This window comes from Phodopus roborovskii, unplaced genomic scaffold (genome assembly GCF_943737965.1).
Source record: "Phodopus roborovskii unplaced genomic scaffold, PHOROB, whole genome shotgun sequence".
Taxonomy (NCBI): Eukaryota; Metazoa; Chordata; class Mammalia; order Rodentia; family Cricetidae; genus Phodopus; species Phodopus roborovskii.
The window spans coordinates 59,170,539-59,191,350 of record NW_026126407.1 but is presented as its reverse complement, the minus strand read 5'-3'; the positions used below and the strand labels follow the sequence as shown (position 1 = coordinate 59,191,350).

The window sequence follows — 20,812 nt, the reverse complement described above, 5'->3', positions numbered from 1 at the left end:
ATTTCCTCTATTGAGAATTCTTTCTTCAGTTCTGTACCCCATTTTTTAATAGGGTTGTTTGGTGCTTTGTTGTGTAGTTTCTTGAGTTCTTTGTATATTTTGGAGATCAGCCCTTTGTCAGATATGGGATTGGTGAAAATCTTTTCCCACTCTGTGGGCTGCTGTTTGGTCTTGTCCACTGTGTCCTTTACCTTATACAAGTGTCTAAGTTTGAAGAGGTCCCATTTATTAATTGTTGCTCTCAGTGTCTGTGTCCCTGCAGTTATGTTCAGGAAGCAGTGTCCTATACCAATTTGTTCAAGGGTACCTCCTACTTTCTCTTCTAAGAGGTTCAGTGTGGCTGGATTGATGTTGAGGTCTTTGATCCATTTGCACTTGAGTTTTGTGCATGGCGACAGACATGGGTCTATCTGCAGTCTTCTACTCACCATCATCCATTTGTGCCAGCACCACTTGTTGAAGATGCTGTCCTCGCCCCATTGTATTCTTTAAGTTGTTTTGTCGAAAATCAGGTGTTCATCAGTGTGTGGGTTAATATCAAGATTTTCAATTCAATTCCATTGGTCTTCCTGTCTATTTTTGTGCCAATACCGGGCTGTTTTCAGAACTATAGCTCTGTAGTAGAGCTTAAAGTCAGGAATGGCGATGGCTCCTGAAGTTCTTTTATTGCATAGGGTTGTTTTGGCATCCTGGGTCTTTTGTTTTTCCATATAAAGTTAATTATTATCCTTTCAAGGTCAGTGAAAAAATGTGGTGGGATTTTAATGGGAATTGCATTGAATCTGTAGATTGCTTTTGACAAGATTGCCATTTTTACTATGTTTATCCAGGAGCATGGGAGATCTTTCCATTTTCTGGTATCTTCTTTAATTTCTTTCTTTAAAGCCACAAGGTTCTTTATTATATAGGTCTTTCACTTGTTTGGTAAGTGTTACCCCAAGATACTTTATGTTGCTTGTGACTATTGTAAAGGGTGATGTTTCTCTGATTTCTTTCTCATACTCTTTGTCATCTGAAAAAAGTAGGGCTACTGATATTTTTGAGTTTATCTTGTATCTTGCTAATTTACTGAAGGTGTTTATCAGCTGTAGGAGTTCCCTGATAGAGTTTATTGGGTCGCTTATGTAAACTATCATATCATCTGCAAATAGAGATAGTTTGACTTCTTCCTTTCCAATTTGGATCACCTTGATCTTTTGTCTTATAACATTAGCTAGAAATTCCAGTGCGATATTGAAGAGATATGGAGAGAGAGGGCAGCCTTGTCTTATTCCTGATTTTAGAGGAATTCGCTTAAGTTTCTCTCCATTCAATTTGATGTTGGCAGTTGGTTTGCTGTATATTGCTCTTATTATGTTTGGGTATGTTCCTGTTATCCCTGACCTTTCCAAGACATTTATCATGAAAGGGTGTTGAATTCTGTCAAAGGATTTTTCAGCATCTAGGGAGATGATCATATGGTTTTTCTTTTTCAGTTTGTTTATATGGTGGATCACGTTGATAGATTTTCATATGTTGAACAATCCCTGCAATCCAGGGATGAAGCCTACTTGGTCATGGTGGATGATTTCTCTGATGTATTTTTTAATTCGGTTTGCCAGTATTTTATTGAGTATATTTGCATCAATATTCATCAGGGATATTGGTCTGTAGTTTTTTTTCTTAGTTGTGTCTTTGTGAGGCTTGGGTACCAAGGTTATTTTGGCCTCATAAAATTAGTTTGGCAATAAACCATCTGTTTCTATTTTGTGGAACAATTTGAGGAATATTGGTATTAGTTCTTCCTTGAATGTCTGGTAGAATTCTGCACTGAAGCCATCTGGCCCTGAACTTTTTTTGGTTGGGAGGCTTTCAATGACTGCTTCTATTTCATTGTGGGTTATAAGTCTATTTAAGTTGTCTGTTCTTGATTTAATTTTGGTAAGTGACAGTTATCCAGAAATTTGTCCATTTCCTTTGAATTTTTAATTTTTGTGTAATACAGGTTTTCAAAGTATGACCTGAAAATTATCTGGATTTCCTCTCTGTCCATTGTTATGTTACCCTTTCGTTTCTGATTTTGTTAACTGGCATGTTCTCTCTCTGCTTTTTGGTTAGTTCGGATAAAGGTTTGTCTATCTTGTTGATTTTCTCAAAAAGCCAACTCTTTGTTGCATTGATTTTTTTGTATTGCTTTCCTGGTTTCTATTTTGTTGATTTCAGCCCTCAAGTTGATTATTTCCTGGTTTCTACTCCTCCAGGGTGAGGTTGCTTATTTTTTTTCTAAGACTTTCAGTTGTGCTGTTAATTCTCTTATGTGGCTATCCTTTGTTTTCTTCATATGGGCACCTAGTGCAATGAACTTCCCTTATATCACTGCTTTCAACGTGTCCCAGAAGTTCAGGTATATTTTGTCCTCATTCTCATTGAATATTAGAAAGTCCTCAATTTCTTTCTTTATTTATTCTTTGACCCAGATGTGGTGCAATTGCACATTGTTCTTTTTCCATGAGTTTTCAGGTTTTCTGCGATCTGTGTTGTTGTTGAATTCCAATTTTAAAGCATGGTTGTCTGATAAGATACAGGGGAGTATTCCAATTCTCTTGTATCTGTTGAGGTTTGTTATGCCATCTAGTATGTGGTCGATTTTAGAGAAGGTTCCATGTGGAGCAGAGAAGGTAATATATTCTTTTGTGTTTGGATGGAATGTTGTATAGATGTCTGTTAACCCCAGTTGAAACATAACTTCTGTTAGTTCTTTTGTTTCTTTGTTGAGTTTCTGATTTGTGGTCCTGTCTAGTGTTGAGAGTGTTGTGTTGAAGTCTCCCACTAATGTGTGAGGTTTTATGTGAGCGTTTTTGTAGCATTTGTTTTATGAATGTGGGTGCCTTTGTATTTGGGGCATAGATGTTCAGAACTGAGACAGTGTTGATGGATTTCTCCTGTGATGAATATGAAATGACCATCTTCTTCTCTTTTGATTAATTTTGGTTTGAAGTCTAACTTGTTAGATATTAGGATAGCTACACCTGCTTGCTTCTTGGTTCCATTTGATTGGAAGGTATTTTCCCAACCCTTTATCCTGAGGTAATATCTGTCTTTGAAGCTTAGATGTGTTTCATGTATGCAGCAGAAGGATGGATTCTGTCTTTGTAACCATTCTGTTAGCCTGTGTCTTTTTATAGGTGAGTTAATGCCATTATTGTTGAGGGTGAGTAAGGACTATTGATTGTTGATGCTTGTTTGATTTAGATTTGTTGTTGGCAGTGGTATTATGAATATACTTTTTCTGCTTTACCCTTGGTTTCTGATGTAGTTAGATTATCTGTTGCCTACATTTTTGTGGGCATAGTTACCTTCCTTGGGTTGGAATTTTCCTTCCATTACTTTCTGTAGGGCTGGATATTTAGATACGTATTGGGAAAATCTGGTTTTGTCATTAAATATCTTGTTTTCTCCATCTATAGTGATTGAGAGTTTTGCTGGGTATAGTAGCCTGGGCTGGCATCTGTAGACTCTTAGTAATTGTAGAACATCTATCCAGGACCTTCTGGCCTTGAGGGTTTCCATGGAGAAATCAGGTGTAATTTTGATAGGTCTGCCTTTATATGTTACCTGTCCTTTTTCCTTTGCTGCTCTTAATATTCTTTCTTTAGTCTGTATCCAAGGTGTTTTGATTATTATATGTCGAGGGGTCTTTTTTCTTTGGTCCAGCCTATGTGGTGTTCGGTATGCTTCTTGTACTTTCATGGGCATGTCCTTCTTCAGATTGGTTAAGTTTTCCTCGATGATTTTGTTGAATATGTTTTTGGGACCTTTGAATTTGGCTTCCTCACCTTCCTCTATGCCTATTATTCTTAGGTTTGACCTTTTCATGGTTTCCCACATTTCCTGGATGTTTTGTGTTAAGGATTTGTTGGATTTATGATTTTCTTTTGTCAATGAATCTATTTCCTCTAGTTTATCTTCCGCTCCTGAGATTCTCTCTTCCATCTCTTGAATTCTGTTGGTTATTCTTGAGTCTGTATTTCCTAATCTTTTGCCCAGTTTTTCTATTTCCAGCATTCCTTTGGTTTGTGTTGCCTTTATTTTCTCTATTTCAGTTTTCAAGTCTTGAACCATTTCCTTCACCTGCTTAATTTTTTTCTTTCTTGGCTTTCTGTACTTTCTTTACTTTCCTTAAGAAATTTGTTCATTTCTTCCACTTTTTTGTTTGTTTTTTCTTCCATTTCTTTAAGGGATTTTCTCACATCTTCTTTCAGGGCCTCTATCATTTTTATGACGGTAATTTTTAAGTCGTTCCCTTCTGCTTCATCTGCTTTGTTGTTGTGTTCCTGTCTAGTTGGTGTAGATTCCCTAGATTCTGGTGGTGTCATGCTTGTCTTTCTGTTGTTAGGTGTTTTCTTGTATTGTCGTCTTCCCATAGCCTCTTCCAATATGTGTTGGTGGGGTCTCTCCTCTCTATGGTACTTCCCTGGTGGGCTTATGTGGGTTAGATGTTCGGTATCTGTAGCTCTGGGTAGTCCAAGCTCTCTAGGAGGTCTCTCCACAGGCAGGGGCCCAGGGATGGGTTCAGCTTTCAGGCTCCAGTAGAAGACTGGCGATGGAGGTCAAAGATCCCGAAGGCCGGGACTCTGGATGTTTCTTGTGCCTATAGGCAGATCTAGCCCGGACCTGGTACTATCCAGCTGAGGCTTCTTTAGCGGAGACCCTGCTATGGGGGTCAAGGATCCTACTTGCAGGAATTCAGAGTGGTCCCGCAGAGATAGGCGGATCTCTGGGAGGGGCCCGGGACTCCAGTAGAGGACTGGTGGTGGGGGTCGGAGACCAAGCAGGTGGAAATTATGGGTGGTCTCGAGTGGATATGCAGGTCTCCTGTGTTCAGAGCCGCTCCCAGAAATCCCCTGAAGTTGTGTGGCCTGTTGGCTCCACCCTCTGTCTCAGTGCTCATCCAGAGAGGTGGGACAGTGGGCAGGCTGGCGGTGAGGGTGGCTGGGGGTATCAGAGCTCCAAGATCGCTCTCAATGGGGACAGGACACGGGAGCAGGGGGATCTGAGGCCAACCCAGGGAATTCCCGGGGAGGGTCCTATTTATATATTCTTAATGTACTATCTTTAATGGTCATGACTTCTGTGTGACATTCTAACATAGGTACTTAGGACAGCACTTTACGTATCACAGATGTTCATTACCTGTTTGTGTTTTGATGAATTTGTCTTTATGGGAATTGTGTGTTTCACCCAGATGGGATTTTCTTCTCATCTGGATCTTGTTGATAATAGGCTTGAGTGATTCTATTTCTTCTTATTTACCATGTATCAATGCTGTTGCCACTGGGTTCTAAATGAATATTGAATCAGCTAAAAAAAAAAAAAAGTTAGAAAAACTCCAATGGCCTAGTGGTGTGAGAGATTAGGAAACATTTTATATTAATTCTTTCATCTCTTGGTGCTCTTGGTGATTTAAACCAGTGATTTCCCAGGAATGTCTCACAGCGCCTTTGCCCCTGCTGTCTTGTTTCCATCCATGGCACTGAAAGATAACATCACATTTCAGATTCTTGAAGAACTAGCAAATCATTGCCAGTGCTCTACAGCTCCTCCACCTGCCTGGGTTCAAATAACTTATTCTTAAAAATAAAAAAGGTGCATTGATTTATTGCTTGTGTGTGTGCAGGTACTGCATGCCATGGTGTATTTGTGGAAGTCAGAGTACAACTTGCAGTGATTGGGTTTGTCAGCAGGCTTGGCATCAGGTGTCTTTGTGCACTGAGCCATATTGCAAGCCCTAATTGATTCCATTTCAGCTGATCTCAGCCATTTGTACAAACTCATATTTAACTAATAGATATTCAAGGTTGGAACTAATAGAAACACAATATATGGAAATGCTTATGGATGAATCTAATATATATATATATATATATATATATATATATATATATATATATATCTTCTTCCACCTACTGTTGTTAGTATACTCTTTTGCCAGCTGTGGTGAGCTAGAAGCAGTAACACTCCAGTAGCAACAAACATCCCAGGAGCCAATATATCCTAGTTACAATAGCATTTTTTAATAATGCCTATTTCTAATGAACAAAACCAGGGATCTTTGATAGATGCAATTGTAAGACTGGAAGAAAAAATACACAGTACAAAATGTAATACCTTACAATGGCAGGAAGTATGTAGCCACTAAAGACAAAAATTCACAATGTTGGAGCAAAGATGTACCAAAATCAATTTAAAGAGGTGATGGTGATGGGCAGAACCAGAACATTTAGAAACACAAGAATAAAGGAGGGCTTGATGACAAATCATAGCATAAAATAAATACATATGAGTCTGCATTTGTATTAGATGATAAGTAAATAAATGATGAAAAACAAACCAACTCCTGATGTAGAAGCAAAACAAATAATTCATATAGCTACTACTTCTTCCAGGAAGGGAGTGTGAGTCTCTGCTCTGTAAGTTTGGGCTGCATGTAGTATGAGTGCAGTATAAAAAGACAGAGTAAAACCCTTCCTTCTGTATTTTGCTTCTTTCCAGGTATTTTATCATAGCAGTGAAAAAAAGTATTTACCACATCTTTCACATGGAGAAACTCAGGAAAGAGTACTCAGTCAAGACCAAGGTTAGCCTCAACAGGGTTAGAGTAATGTGTTTGATAATAAGTGCCTACCCCATCATTTCTCTATCTCAGTGTTCTTTTTCTTATAGTCGTATAGGAATAGTTACAGATACTGAACAAACAAGATTATCAAAAGCATGTTAATCTGAGAAACTACCACAGCCAGAGGATGCTTAGGAGACACTGGGATTAAACGTGCTGCTGTGCTCAGATAGGATTCTGGGACAGACAGAAGACATCAGGTGGACACAGGGTTAATCTGAATTAAGTATAGCTCATTGTTCATAATACTTTATTAGTATTGGTTAATTTTGATAGATGCACAGTATTAATTTTGCTTATATTCATGATTTTTCCATAAAGCCAGACTTAGTCAAAAGATGAAGAGGTATTTAAAAAACAAAAAACAAAAAGCAAGCAACTTCCCTTTCTCTTTTGCAATGTCCCAGGTGAAATGGAAAGAAGTAACTCATTTGATCACAGTGTTACATACCCATTGACTGTGCTACTCAGGTGTAAACTGAATTATCTTTTAAACTAAGGCTTGACTTTCTAATAGGCTTAAAGTTTCCATCCATATTTTACATTTAAAAAGAGGCCATTGTTTACTCAACTTTCAAAATATAATCCCCTTTACAGCAGGGCCTTTCTGACTCTCTAGCTGTAACTTCTGTGGACAAGCATAGAAACAGAAGAAACCTCCCAACAGACTTCTGAAATAAGCACAGACAAAGCTGTTGAGTTTGGGCTCCAGCCCTGATTAAAATTTCAAAAGGCCATGTAAATAGAGACAAGGTATGCCATGAGGCAATGGGTTGCTGTGGGTCTGATTACACACAGACCTGAGCTCTGGCTATGAGGCCATGTGTCTACCTTTGTGACTTGTGATTTGCTCAATCAGTCTTGAAGATCCTTCCTTTAGAGAGTCTCAATTAAAATGACTTAATATATACATGTAAAAAATACAAGTATGATGCCCAGGACACTGATAATCTTATATTCTTCTTGCATTGTAATTTATTATGTAAGAGAGGAGGGAGGGAAGGAGGAAGAAAGAGGGTTTGTTTGGATGGAAGTCAGAGAGAAATTTGGGACATCACTTCTCTCCTACCATGTTTATTCCAGGGATGAACTTAGGTGGTCAGGCTTAGCAGTAAGCACTTTTCCCAGACCCACATAGATTTTTAAACAATTGTTGTTATGACTTATGATCACCACCCCACCATCATTATTACCCTCACAATTATTATCACCAATCACAATCATCACCACCACCACCACCACCATTACTACCATGACCATCAATATAATCATTTTTAATGTTTCCTTTGATTTTAAGCTGAGTAACCTGGGACAGATTACTTAACATCTCTCAGCATCAGTTAGATCATGCAAAATAAGGATTAAAAATTAAGTTTTTACAGAATGGTGGTACATGTTTTTAATCTTAGCACCCAAGAAGCAGGGACAGGAGAAGCTCTGTGAGTTCTAGGATGGCCTGGCCTATGTGGCATGCTCCAAGTCAGCCAGAACTACATAGAGAGATGCTGTCTTAAAAAATTCAAAATAATTTTGTTTGTTTAAGTTTCATATAGTGTTCCTATAAGGATTAACAATGATATTTTTATAGTATGTTTTCTTCTGTGGTTGGACATAAATGTTTGTGACTATTTTCATCTAACAAATTCTATCTGCCTGTCTATCATCTATCTTTATCTGTCATCTATCATCTGTCTGTCATTTATCTTTATCTATCATTGATCTGTCTATTTGTGTTTATAATCCTATCTATCTCTTTCATATTCACATGAACAGATCCAAATTCTCTGAAACTTGATAAGCAAAACAGCTAAAGAGTTTCTTGTAGAGGAATTCGAGTTATTAACAGTGAAAAGGAATAAGATTGAAAAAGCTCAGAGGCCTTCTTTGATATTCATGTTTTCCAGTGAAAAGTTCTCAAACAATGCATACAAATGAAGGAGGCTTAACCTGCAATGATTTAAAGAAAACCATTAGTTTTGAATAACACTGAAACTGTGGGTTTATTAGAGTCACATTATCTTGCAAGTATAAAATAAATCCAAGGCCATGGGGGTTCTTGTTAATTGAAGGTTGTCCCTAATTAATAATTTTATGAATTAAAAGTATTGTGGGTGCTTTTGTTAGTAGTTCTGAATGCTCTGAAGCTTGGGCCAGGAATTCCTCTTTCAGTTTTTCAATACAGCTGCCTATATTATAGCATCCTTTGCAGACAACAAAAATTGAAAAATTTACAGTATCACTGAGATAACAACACAGTGCTTAAATATCGTTTGTTATCCTGGACCATTCCCTTGTTGCTGATACCTGTTTAAGTCCACAGACAGACTCATTTTCATCTCTTGACTCCAGCTGCTAAGCAGCAAACATATTAGCCAGATGGTCTGGCTGAGTCTAGCTCTGAGGTCTTTTGGATTTATTAGGAATTTATTAGGGAAGGGTTTGGGAGGGAATTTGTCCTGGGAATTTGAATGAACACTAATGGGACAGATAAGAAGTGCTACCATGGAGAAAGCAGCTTCCTATGGTTCTGCTAGTAACTGGGTGTGTGGGTAACATTTTTGCTTCTGAGACAATATACATGATGAAAGCAACTTAAAGAAGAAGGGTATATTCTTGCTCACAATTTGTGGACACATCTGGTCATGCAGCAGAGTGTGAGTTGTCTGGTTATGTTGTACCTGTAGCCTGTCATGCAGCAGGGGTGTGAGGTAGCTGGTCATGTTGCACCCTGGTCATGCAGCAGGGATGTAGAGCAGCTGATGCTCCAGCTGGGAGCCAGAGATGAATGCTGCTCATCAGACTTCTTTTTTTTTTTCCATTCTGCCTGGGACCTCTAGTACACATAATGATACCACCGTGTTCCTATTGGCTCTTCCTACCTCAGTTAACAAAGCCTAGAAACTCCCTCGTAGAACTAACTGCCTTGGGCAATTAGCTTACAAGATGGCCTCAGGTTCTGTAACTTTACATTTCTGAAATTTTTCATATCACTTTATTTTGTACACTAGAAATAAATGTTTAATGTATAGAGCAGTATAGCATTGGTTCAAGATACTGTATTTTTATGAACATTAAACTCGGAGGTTAGGTCTGTGCTGATTACATCCCACCTCCATGACTTCTAGCTATGGAATTTTTGTCACATTATTTAATCTTCTGTGACTCAGTTTCTTAATGTACAAAGTGAACATGGTACTCACAGTTCTCACTTTGTACAGCCTCATATGGAAAGTAAATGGGTTGATCCATATGTAAGTACAGGATGAAATACCTGGCCCAAGAAGCAGCTCACTGTTAGCTGATGCTACTACCTGTTGTGTTTCCAATGAAAAATAAGTGACAGGATAGGATTTGAGTGCTCAAATTCTGTAAACCCTGGAAACTTAAGAATGCAGAAAGGGGATTGGAGAGGTAACTCAGCAGTTAAGAACACTTGCTGCTCTTGCAGAGAGAGCCCATTTGTTTCCCAACATCTATATTAGGTGGCTTAGTTGGCCTAGGAATCCAGTTCCAGACTATCTTATTTATTCCGCAGGCTTCTTTGGGCAACTGCAAGAACATGTGTTCATGCAAATATAGAGACCAATACAAATCAAAATGAAAATAAAAATTTAGATAAAAGGCAATGCTACTGAAATCTCATTGTAATGAGCAAGGAATTCTGATTTCCTCCACCCCAAAAAATGTTCCTGGAGAGTTTAGAACTCTCTCTTGCTCATCTGAATGAACATGTATGGGAGCTCTTGATTCCTTGGCTTTTCTGTTACACATATGTATGCTTTAAAAACTCAGTCCTGGTTGTATGAATGTGCAATTGTTGTTCTTTCACAAGTAGGTGCTGCTTGCCCACTTTCTGGGTCCCATCGAATTTGCCTTCTGTCAGTTCATCATCTATCTTTAACTTGGTTTCTGCTTTCGGTTTTGTGTTTTTCTAGCATTTGAGCACATCCTGGAACTATACAAGCAAGTACATGCATGTACATATGTGCTCAAAGGCAGCTGCTCCTTTCAGCTTGTGCCAACCCCTTTCTCTTTATCATGAGGACTTGTACTTCAATAATCTACATATACTCATTGTCCCTCTCTCCAGGGCCTCTAATTGGGCCAAGTGGAGGGATTCTGTTAAGTGTTCCTTTTCTATTAGTCCAAGTTGCAGATTTGATGGTGTTTATTTGGACAAATATTCTTTCTGTTTGGTAGAGATTCTGCCTCTGACTTTGAAGACTTATTTACTGTCATCCATTTGTACTTCTTTCTTTTGTTTCTCTCCAGAGCCCAGTCCTATCCAAGGCCAGTCACCTTTCTTCTCTGGTTTTCAATTATTCTTTGTTTCTTTTATTCTCATCTGCAATTTTTAGTTGCTGCCTAGCAATTTGAGTCAGGGTGTTCAGCCTATGAGAGCATCTAGAGAACGGCACCCTGGATAATAGGCGTTGGTCGACGGGCTCCACTTTCCGTCCCCATCACTTGATGGTGGGGGAGTGGAATACAAATAGCAAGCCAAATCCTAGTTTCTTCTTTCAGGTAATTCTTCAATTCATTTCACTGAGTGCAAAAGCTCCTTAGCATGAAGAACAATTGACACTAGTATTAAGACAAAAATCAATCTGTTCCAGAGTAGATTGGAGGCTGATTTTGAAGACTGTTGAACCAACAACTATAAGAACCATCACTGTGGGGTTTGACTTCATGGGTTAAAAAAATCCCAGCAACTTTGTGATCTATACAACCTATTTTTAGAAAGCACTTTCCACATATGTGACCTATTTTAGCTAGTATATAAAAATACAATTTTTATTTGACAGTTTTTATATTTTAAGCACTCTTGTTGACATTTTAAAAAATCAGATATATTGTTTTGTTGGCAGTAGTAGTTTGAAAACTAATGAAGAAAATAAGAGAGGAAATTAGCTTGAAGGTTAAAAAAAAAAAAAAAAGGAGGTGCTAGAGTCTGGAAATAATTATCATTCCTGCCACAGTTCCCATTAGTGTTGGCAAAAGACCTAGGGTCTGACAGCTAAATTAAAGCCTATTACCCTGTGAAAAATTAGCCACAGAAAGCTTGATTTTGGGTAACACTCAGTCGAGTGCCTTTTACTGTAGAGCTTGACAGCTTGGTTCCATTCATAAGATTCATGTAGGATAAGGCTGTTGTGCAAATATGGAGTGATTCACCTACAGCAGGCAATGTTTACAAAGCAATGGACCCATTAAAGGAGGAACATGTTCAATAGATTTCATTTTTAATATGTTTATTGATTTCTATAAGCTTTATACAACTATAGATTGTGTCAACATATTTCCCCTAACCTCCCTCTCCTCTCTGCACCTTCTAGGCATTGTCATATCTGCTACCAGGTCATGTCACTTATTTCTATCGCCAGGTCACTTACTTCTATTGCCAGGTCATGCTACTTCTACTGCCAGGGCATGCATGATTTTATGTGTCTATATAACATCTAGGAAGCATCAGTGAAATGTAATATTTACAAAAATATAATGACTAGACTGTAAAGCCCTCTCCAGCATTAGTAGCTGTGCATCTCTAATATAGTGTCAATCTTTCAGAGTCTTAGTTTCCTCATTTGCAAAATATGGATAATACTATTAGTTTGGTGAGTGTGTGTGTGTGTGTGTGTGTGTGTGTGTGTGTGTGCACTACTGAAGATGAAATCAGGGTCTTGCGCCTATTAGGCAAATGCTGTACTACTGAGTTGTATCCTAGGCTCTGAGGTGACCTACTCAAAGCAGTTTGCTTCAGAATGACTGTCTGTGACTCTTTTGCACTGGCAGTGGTCTTTCCTGTGTATTCAAGTGAGTTACTTAAAATGGGCCTCTCTAGTTCAGGTGTGAAGACCACAGGGAGACTTGATGACTCCACACCACCCAGGTTGTGATCCTTGAGCTCATTTGTTGTTGTCCCTTCAATGTGTATAACATTGTGTATATATATATATATATATATATATATATATATATATATATGAATATATAAATATATATATTTATACATACATATTAAATATATACATGTATATTTGTTAGCAGACAGTCTACTTGGGATACAGAATGAATTCAAGGCAACTTCAGGAAATGTACTGGTACCCTGTGTCAAAATAAAAGGTGAAAATAAAGGGTTGGGGATGTATATTAGGGATAAAGTGTTTGCTTAGCTTATCTAAGGCCTAGGGCTTATTGCATGCACTGCAAAACCAACAAGAAAACTCTCAAATATAATGGTACTTAAAAGAAACGAACCTGGACTCACTTCGGAGGTTAGATGGGGAGAGTGAACTGGGACCACCTAATGGATGGTCACATACACAGACTATGAATCTCCTGTAAGTGTTCATAGAAGGGGCCAGCAGCACAGATCAGCTGTCTGTCACTCCAGTGTGTGTGCACTTCTCTCTCTCTCTCTCTCTCTCTCTCTCTCTCTCTCTCTCTCTCTCTCTCTCTCTGTGTGTGTTTGTGTGTGTGTTTGTGTGTGTGTGTGTGTGTGTGTGTGTGTGTGTGTGTGTGCATGCGTGCACGTGTCCTGAATTGTCTTAAGAGCTGTCAAGGTGTCTTAAACTGATAAGTTGCAGCTTCTAGGCTAGGGAACACATGGGCCACCATTAAAGATATTTCCTTAAGAAGAGAGAAAGGGGATTGTCACAGGACTAGGGAAGCCATCAAAAGTCTGTATAGTAAATAGATGTGTTTTTTTTCTCATTTTCTGAAGAAATAAATATAAAGTTACAAAAAGCACCCTGTCATCTTGATTTTTATTTGAGTCATCTATGATTTCCATGAGGGACAGAACAATTTTTATCTCAGAGAACATAATTAGTAAGCTTGCCAATGTTCTTATTCATTTGGGGGTTCAAGAAGCTTTGGGAAAAAATCTGAGTGGACATTCTCCAATGACTGATGGTTTATATAAATTAAGACCAACATTTCAGAGAATAGAAAGCCAGCAGAAGGCTCTCTTGGGGTTTCGTTTCATTGACCAGGCAGCCATGCATCTCTGTTAGGCCTGGAGTCTCCCCCATTTTGCTTTGGTTTATGAACTGTTTCTAGAGCTACAAAGGCCAATGCAAGGATTTATTCTTGGGGTAACCTTGTTAGTCTTTTAAGTACTGTTAGTTCTAGGCATCAAGTAGCAGCTCTGTGTTTAACAAGGATGTTTACCCTGGGCCTCTGTCCCTGGGTTGGTTGTAACATCACTGTACAACCATCACTCTTGGCCAAGACATCATTGTTATTTTACATAAAATATTATAGACCTTTATTAGTTCTATGCTCATTTCAAGGAAGGTGGTTGTGTTGAGTCAGTTTTTCCATCACAGTGACAACATACCTGACAAAAACCTCAAAGGAGGCAAGGTTTGTTTTGACATACACTCTCAGAGGTGTCAATTTATCCTCACTTGGTTCCATTGACTTTGGGTCCATGGTGAGGTGGAGCATACTGGAGGCTGAGAGCTAGAGAAGGGATGGTGACATACCCTTCTGGATATAGCCAGTGTCCTGCTTCCTTCAAGTAAACCCCACTTCTTAAAGTTTCTGCCACTTCCAAGTAATTCCGCAAATTATAAATCTACTAAATTTTTGTCTATTGATGAGGTCAGAGTCCCCAAGATCTAATTGCTTTCTAAAAGCCCCACTTCTTAACACTAATGCATAAAGGAAACTTCAGGCACATGATCTTTGAGGGGGGCACTGCAGAGAAAAATCATGATATATCAATAGAGTTTTTTTTAAATACATTTGTTAGTTCTCTGTACCCTTGCCATATGTCATTGTGATTTTTCCTCTCTGAATAAACTTTTTTTTTGAGTTTCAAAACAACACTCTAAATACATAATTTTCACCAATGTATTTTTCAAAACAATATCCCCTACCCCCTCTAGAGAAGTGTGTGCCTGTCACAGATTGTGTTTGGCGTGTAATGTAGCAGATAGGAAACCCAGGGGAAAAGGAGATTTGCCCTTGAAATTTGACATAATGTGACATTATTAGGACAAGCCCACCATAGTTCTCTGCTTCAGTTCTTTTGAGTCTGAAATGGGCAAGCTAATACCTGAGTGAGTGATTGTGTGGGTCAAGTGAGTACATACCACAGAGACAATGGAAGCATGAAGCAGTATATGCAATCTGAATTTGGTGGCACATGCCTGTAATTAATTCTACTGGAGAACTAGATACAGGAAGTGGAAAGCAAGTTAACCTCAGCTACAGAGTAAATTGGAACCCACCTTAGACTATACAAGAAATCCCAGTGTCTCAAAGAAATCTCACAAACAAACAAAAAAAATACCTATATTTTTATATGTATTTTCAAAGTTTAGCAACATTTGAACAATCTCTATTAACTATGCACATTCAAATGTGTGTAAAGAATAGGATCAATATTTCCTCAAAGGACTTTATAACTTTAAAATAAACACTAAAATATTATAAGTTTCATTGACTGGTCAAATATTATTGTACAAATACACAAATACATGCAGGGATATATGTAGGAAAAAGTAAAAAAAAATATGCTGTGCTTTATGCTGAGAGTGATGGTCAACTCTTGGGGAGTATCACTGTAGGGTTAGGTAAAAAAAAAATTGATGCTTGATTTTTCTATTCCTTGGCTTCAGTGTCAGGGCAGTAATTAAGAAAAAAGGAGTTGAGCCGGTGAATCTTTCTCAGTTGTTCTTGCTTTTGTGAGCCCCTCTGTACCTGTACCTTCATCAAACACTGACATCCTTGTCTCTGTATCCCTTCCATTGTGTTCATAGCTGTAGTGTTGTCTATAGTTTAGCTATTTTTTTTTTTACAGCCAAAAGATTCCACAATGGTGTAATCAAGGAGGCACAGAAGCTAACTAACTATCGTTGGGTTTTGAGTCCCATTCAACTTTCTAATAAGAGCTTTAACAATTAGGTTTTGTGACACTGTGTGGGTGAGTTCTTCTAGTATTTGCATGTACTTGTGTGTGCATAGAAAAAATTTAAGGCTGTTAGATGTGGAAAGATGCCTTAGGAAGTGGGGAAATATCTCAGTCTGAATGCTGAAGTTATTAGGCACCTTTAGAAGAGGCACATGGATTGACAAGGTGGAGGCAGGACCTGTGTGCTGCATTCTGCTTCCCAACCCTGGCTTTTGAGAGTTACTCCTCTTTGATTCCTACTTTTTCTAGAAAAATAAGCATGTTGGGTGGAAGTCTCCCATGCAGCACAACTGTTGGCTTCCCCTTCCTACCTAGTCCTTGATTCACTTCTGACCTCTGTAGCTGAGTTCAGGCAAAGTGGACATGTGTAACTGAAGTACTTTTCTTGTCTGGTCTCACAGCCGCTTCAACCCAAATACGTATACAGATGCTATATTAATTATAAAATTGTTGGTCAATGGCTTAGACTTCTTATTGGCTACTTCTCTCTTAATTGTTAACCCATAATTATTGATCTATATATTTTCATGTGGTCTTGGCTTAACAGAGAATGCCTGGATCTGTTACTCCTTTGGCAGCTATGTGGTATCCATTTGCCACCTCTCTCCCCACCAGCATTCTCATCTCCTAGCCCCACCTATCTTTCTTCCTCTCTTGGCCAATTAGTGTTTTGCTTCTACACAGCAAAAGAAACAATTAATTGAGTAAAGAAACCTCCTACAGAATGTACAGAATGAGGGAAAATCTTGACCAGCTCCCTATCCAAGCAATAAGAGAACAGACTAGTTGACAAATGGGCTTATTCAATTCAGTGAACAGTTTACCAGAGAGGAGATTCAGTCAGCAAGCACACAGATGAAAACGTTTATAACCTCACTAGCCATAAAAATTCAAATTACACCACATTTAGATTATTCCCATCCCAGTAAGAATGGTATTTATAAGAAAACAAATAACACAGAATGCTTGTGTGACTGTGAACAAAAGGGAATACAAAAATTTGTGTTTCTATTGGAACCAATATGGAGGTTACTCAGAAAACAACAGCACTTCCATTTGACCCAGCTATCTTCCAGGTATTTACCCCAACTACTACGAAACCAATGAATCTCAGAGACATTTGTACATCAATATTTTTGCAGCATTATTCATAGTTGAGCCCAGGGAAGAGTGAATAAGGAATATGTTCTACGCACGTAATGAAGATTTTCAGTCCTAAATAAGAACAGGGCTATGTCATCTTCAGGAAAATCGATGTGACTAGAGATAATTGATCAAGAAAGCCAGTCAGTTTCAGAAAGACAAGCCTAGCTCATTTTTCTTATATGCTGTTCCTAAATTTTATATAGTCACATAAAATCATAAAATCATGTATGGATAGGTTAGCAGAAGTGAAGTGAAATTTTCTAGGTGAACAAAGGGGGCTGGAAGATGAGAGAAAAGGAGTGGTAAAAAGAACGAGCTAGGAGAAGAATACACTCTGCCTAGAATATATACTCGAGAAAAACTTGAAAACAGCAAAATCGACACAATGTGAATTTTCTCAATGGGAGCTTTTTGTCTGATGATTTAGTGTAACAAACAAGACAAAACCCAAATAACTATGCATTTCTGTTATATAAAATTCAGTCACCAAAGGCAGAAGCAGTCATACAACTTAAAAGGCAGATAGATCTAGGGTTTCACAATGTGAAATTCAGTGATGACTTACAGATAGAAGCAGTATGGTGGACAGCTTAGAGACAGAACCTTGTATCCCAAGGGCAGGATACACCCTGCTCAGCACAAATGTCAGCTGAAGAGAAGTATCGGTATTGATGATTAAGATGCCATGCTCACTGACTGTCTGATGCCTGCTCTGTTAGGGGTTGGCATGATTACCCGAATCAACCACAATTGGTGCCTAAGGTCTAGGCAGCTGCTACCATGGTGTTGTGGAACTACACTGGTGGCTGAAAAGATGCTATTAGTTCATAGAGTGTGAAACTCTCTTGATATATTATCCATGTTTTAAAATATAAAAGGTATCTTATAATTATCCTCCTAGGTAATATATCACCATAGTACATTTTATAAGCAATATTATATCAGTTAAGTAGTAACAATGGTCTGCAACCAACTAGTCAGATTTGGAAGAAACTGTATAATGGGGAATGGAGGGGCAAGAGATCTTGAAAACAGAAGGTATTGCACACTTCCGAACCAGAAACCAAAAGGGTGTTGATGCCTTTGTTTTTCAAAGCTCAAATGTCAGTCTCCTAAGCATACCTAAGACAGTCTTGACTACTTTTCCTTACTATGAACTGTGTCCACAGTAATTGGTCCCTGTTCTGATATGATATCATGAGGAGGGGCCATTGTGAGGGAGTCTGAACCAGCAGGTATAAGGGAGGATGAACTAGGTTGGCTTTTTGTAGGTGTTTTGAGAAGTGTTCTGGCTGGTATAGTGTCTAGTGGAATTTGACTGACACATAGTAAATTTGTGTGTGTGTGTGTGTGTCTGTTTTGCTTTTGGGCATTTTGTCTTTTATTTTGGGTTTTTTTTGTTTTTATTTTCTTGGAATGTGTGTGTGTGTGTGTTTTGCTTGTGGGTGTATTGTTTTTTATTTTGTCTTTTTGGTTTTTATTTCCTTGGTGTGTGTGTGTGTGTGTGTGTGTGTGTGTGTGTGTGTGTGTGTGTGTGTTAGGGGAAATTTTAGTTTATTTTGGCTTAATACTTGAAATTTAATTTTCATTTCATTTTAAAATTTTATTTATTTGGGTAGTCTTGCTACCCATGATGTGTGGCCCAAGGGGTGAGTTGACAGCAGGACCCAGCCCTGTGCCCACCCTCTCATATGAGAATCTCAGGGCACAGTATACCATCCTGAGGACCATAGGCCAGGGAGGCTGTGCCCAGGTGAAGCTGGCCCACCACCGACTCACAGGTGCTGCAGTGGCAATAAAAGTCCTTCTGAAGGAGAAGCACCAAGCCTTCCCGATTAAGTCTGAAGTGAGGATAATGAAGCGAATGAACCATCCCAACATCATCTCACTGCACCAGGTAATTGAAACAGAACAGAACATCTTTCTGATCCTGGAACTGGCTGATGGACGTGAGCTATGGGACTGGATTCAACAAGTCGGCTACCTACAGGAGGGCATGGCCCAGAAGATATTCAAACAGATAGTACATGCCATGTGCTACTGCCACGACCAAGGCATAGTACACAGAGACCTCAAACCAGACAACATTATGGTGGATGCTAGGGGCAAAGTCAAAATTATAGACTTTGGCCTGGGTGCCTTAGTCAGGCCCGGAACTAAGCTGTACAGGTTCTGTGGTGCCTTACGATTTGGTGCCCCAGAATTCTTCCTGCGCCAACCCTATGATGGCACCAAAGTGGATACATGGAACTTGGGCGTTCTACTATATTTTATGGTGACCGGGACCCTGCCATTTGAAGGTACCACCTTCGAAGAACTTGGAAGCAAAGTGTTGCTAGGACGGTATAATGTTCCCTCCCACCTCTCACAAGATCTGCAGGATGTTATTCGCTGCTTATTAACGGTAAATCCTATGCAGAGACCGACACTAAAGGACATTATGGACCATCCTTGGCTTAGGAAAGGAGATGTGGGTTTATCAAGCCATTGTGATAAGATGAGCCCTAGCCACCTGGACCCTGCAATCATGGCAGCCATGGCAGATATGGGGTTCAATCCACATGACATCCGGGAATCTTTACTCCATAGGTTGTTCAACGAACCTATGGCAACCTATGGCCTACTGCAATGTCAGGCACGCCAGCAGGGTGGCTTCACTATCCAAACCAAGTCAGTGCGACCAGGAATAACACCTTTTCCCACTCCCATAGATCCTGCTGCTTTCCCTGGGTGCCAAAAGAGGACAAGTGATGCATCAGCCCTTCGAGCCTTTCTGTCATTATCCTCAAAAACCGACACTGCAGAGGACAGCCAGCAGGTAGGGCAGAGGATCAGAAGAAGTGTCACTGTGCCTATAATTATTCCCCGCTGCCTCCAGAAGAGGACACCCACTCATGTTATTGTCCATGACCCCACAGAGACACAGGCTAGTGGAACTACAGACTCGATCCGAGGAACATGCAGGGGCTGGAAGAGGTGGGCAAGGAGGATTGGGACCGGTTTATTACAGACCTTCTGCTGCCTGCCACACAAGAAGAAAAGAGTGGGGCCCCAAAAGGAGGTATAGCAGGAAAAGACAGGAAGCCAGAGGCCAGTCAGAGGTGCTGAAGTCCTGTGAATTATGACATCATAACATTGGGGGTCATTCTTGAATGGACTCAAACAGCTGCTGAGAGGAACCCGCGCAGGAAGCCCAGAGGAACCAGGACTGGCAGCAAATGGCTCAAGAGTTTCCATGTGGATTCCATTCAGCAGGGATGTAGGCATGACGGAGGTTTTCCAAAGCATCCAGGTTAAGGCCTGAAAGCAAGGTGGAAGACAGATGCCTTTTGCCTGCCTAAGTTCTTGTTAGACTGAGGCATGTCTTGGCCCTGCTCCTCTAGGCAGTAATGATTAGTAAACGAAAGTGCTTCCCAAAATTGCTTGCCACCCTTTTACAATAAATAGATCATAAAGACTATTCACTAATCTTTTTAATAAAGTAGAGACAGGGAATATCATGCAGGTTTGGATAAATGTTGTGTGTATAAGCCAGTTTGCTGACAGCTTCCAGAACCTAAAAAAAAAAAAAAAAAAAATGAAAAAAGAAAATGAGTGTCCCATGCAGCTGTTAGGAGGGTACTGTCTTAAACTATATGTCATCTTTTATCCTCTTGGCCAGCTTCACACACTACTACCCATTTTCCTGGTAACACCAGTTTTAAGAAAAGGAAGTATAATTGCCCATCCAATCAAACTTTAAAATTCCACATGAAAGTATGTAGAGAAAGCAGGCTTATTTTGAGGTTCATTAAGGGAAATCTATCTTTGTGGACAAGAATAGAATCATGAGACAAAACATTCTAAGCTGTTCAAATTATTTATTAATGAAACCTGAACCTGAAGGCATGTTATGCTTTCTGTATGTTCCTTGGATTCCATCCAGAGTCTTAAGCTTGCTTGACTGATTCTATCCATTGATCTCTGGGACCCAAAATATGGATGTTCCTTGTCTTTTACCTCTCTTCCAAGCACTGAGAGTTTTAGCTTGCCTGCCCTATTTTTCTTTCAAAAGATAATAAAATGATCCTTAGGCTTCTAAGTTTTTT

At 39.2% G+C, this 20,812-nt stretch overlaps 1 protein-coding gene across 1 annotated transcript; it reads left to right on the top strand.

The window, feature by feature from the left end:
• Nucleotides 1-18,357: 18,357 nt before the first annotated feature.
• LOC127219818 (sperm motility kinase 2B-like) lies at nucleotides 18,358-19,811 on the top strand. Its single transcript, XM_051181583.1, has one exon. It carries the CDS (start codon nucleotides 18,358-18,360, stop codon nucleotides 19,789-19,791), a length of 1,434 nt encoding a protein of 477 aa, XP_051037540.1. The 3' UTR covers nucleotides 19,792-19,811.
• Nucleotides 19,812-20,812: the final 1,001 nt, after the last annotated feature.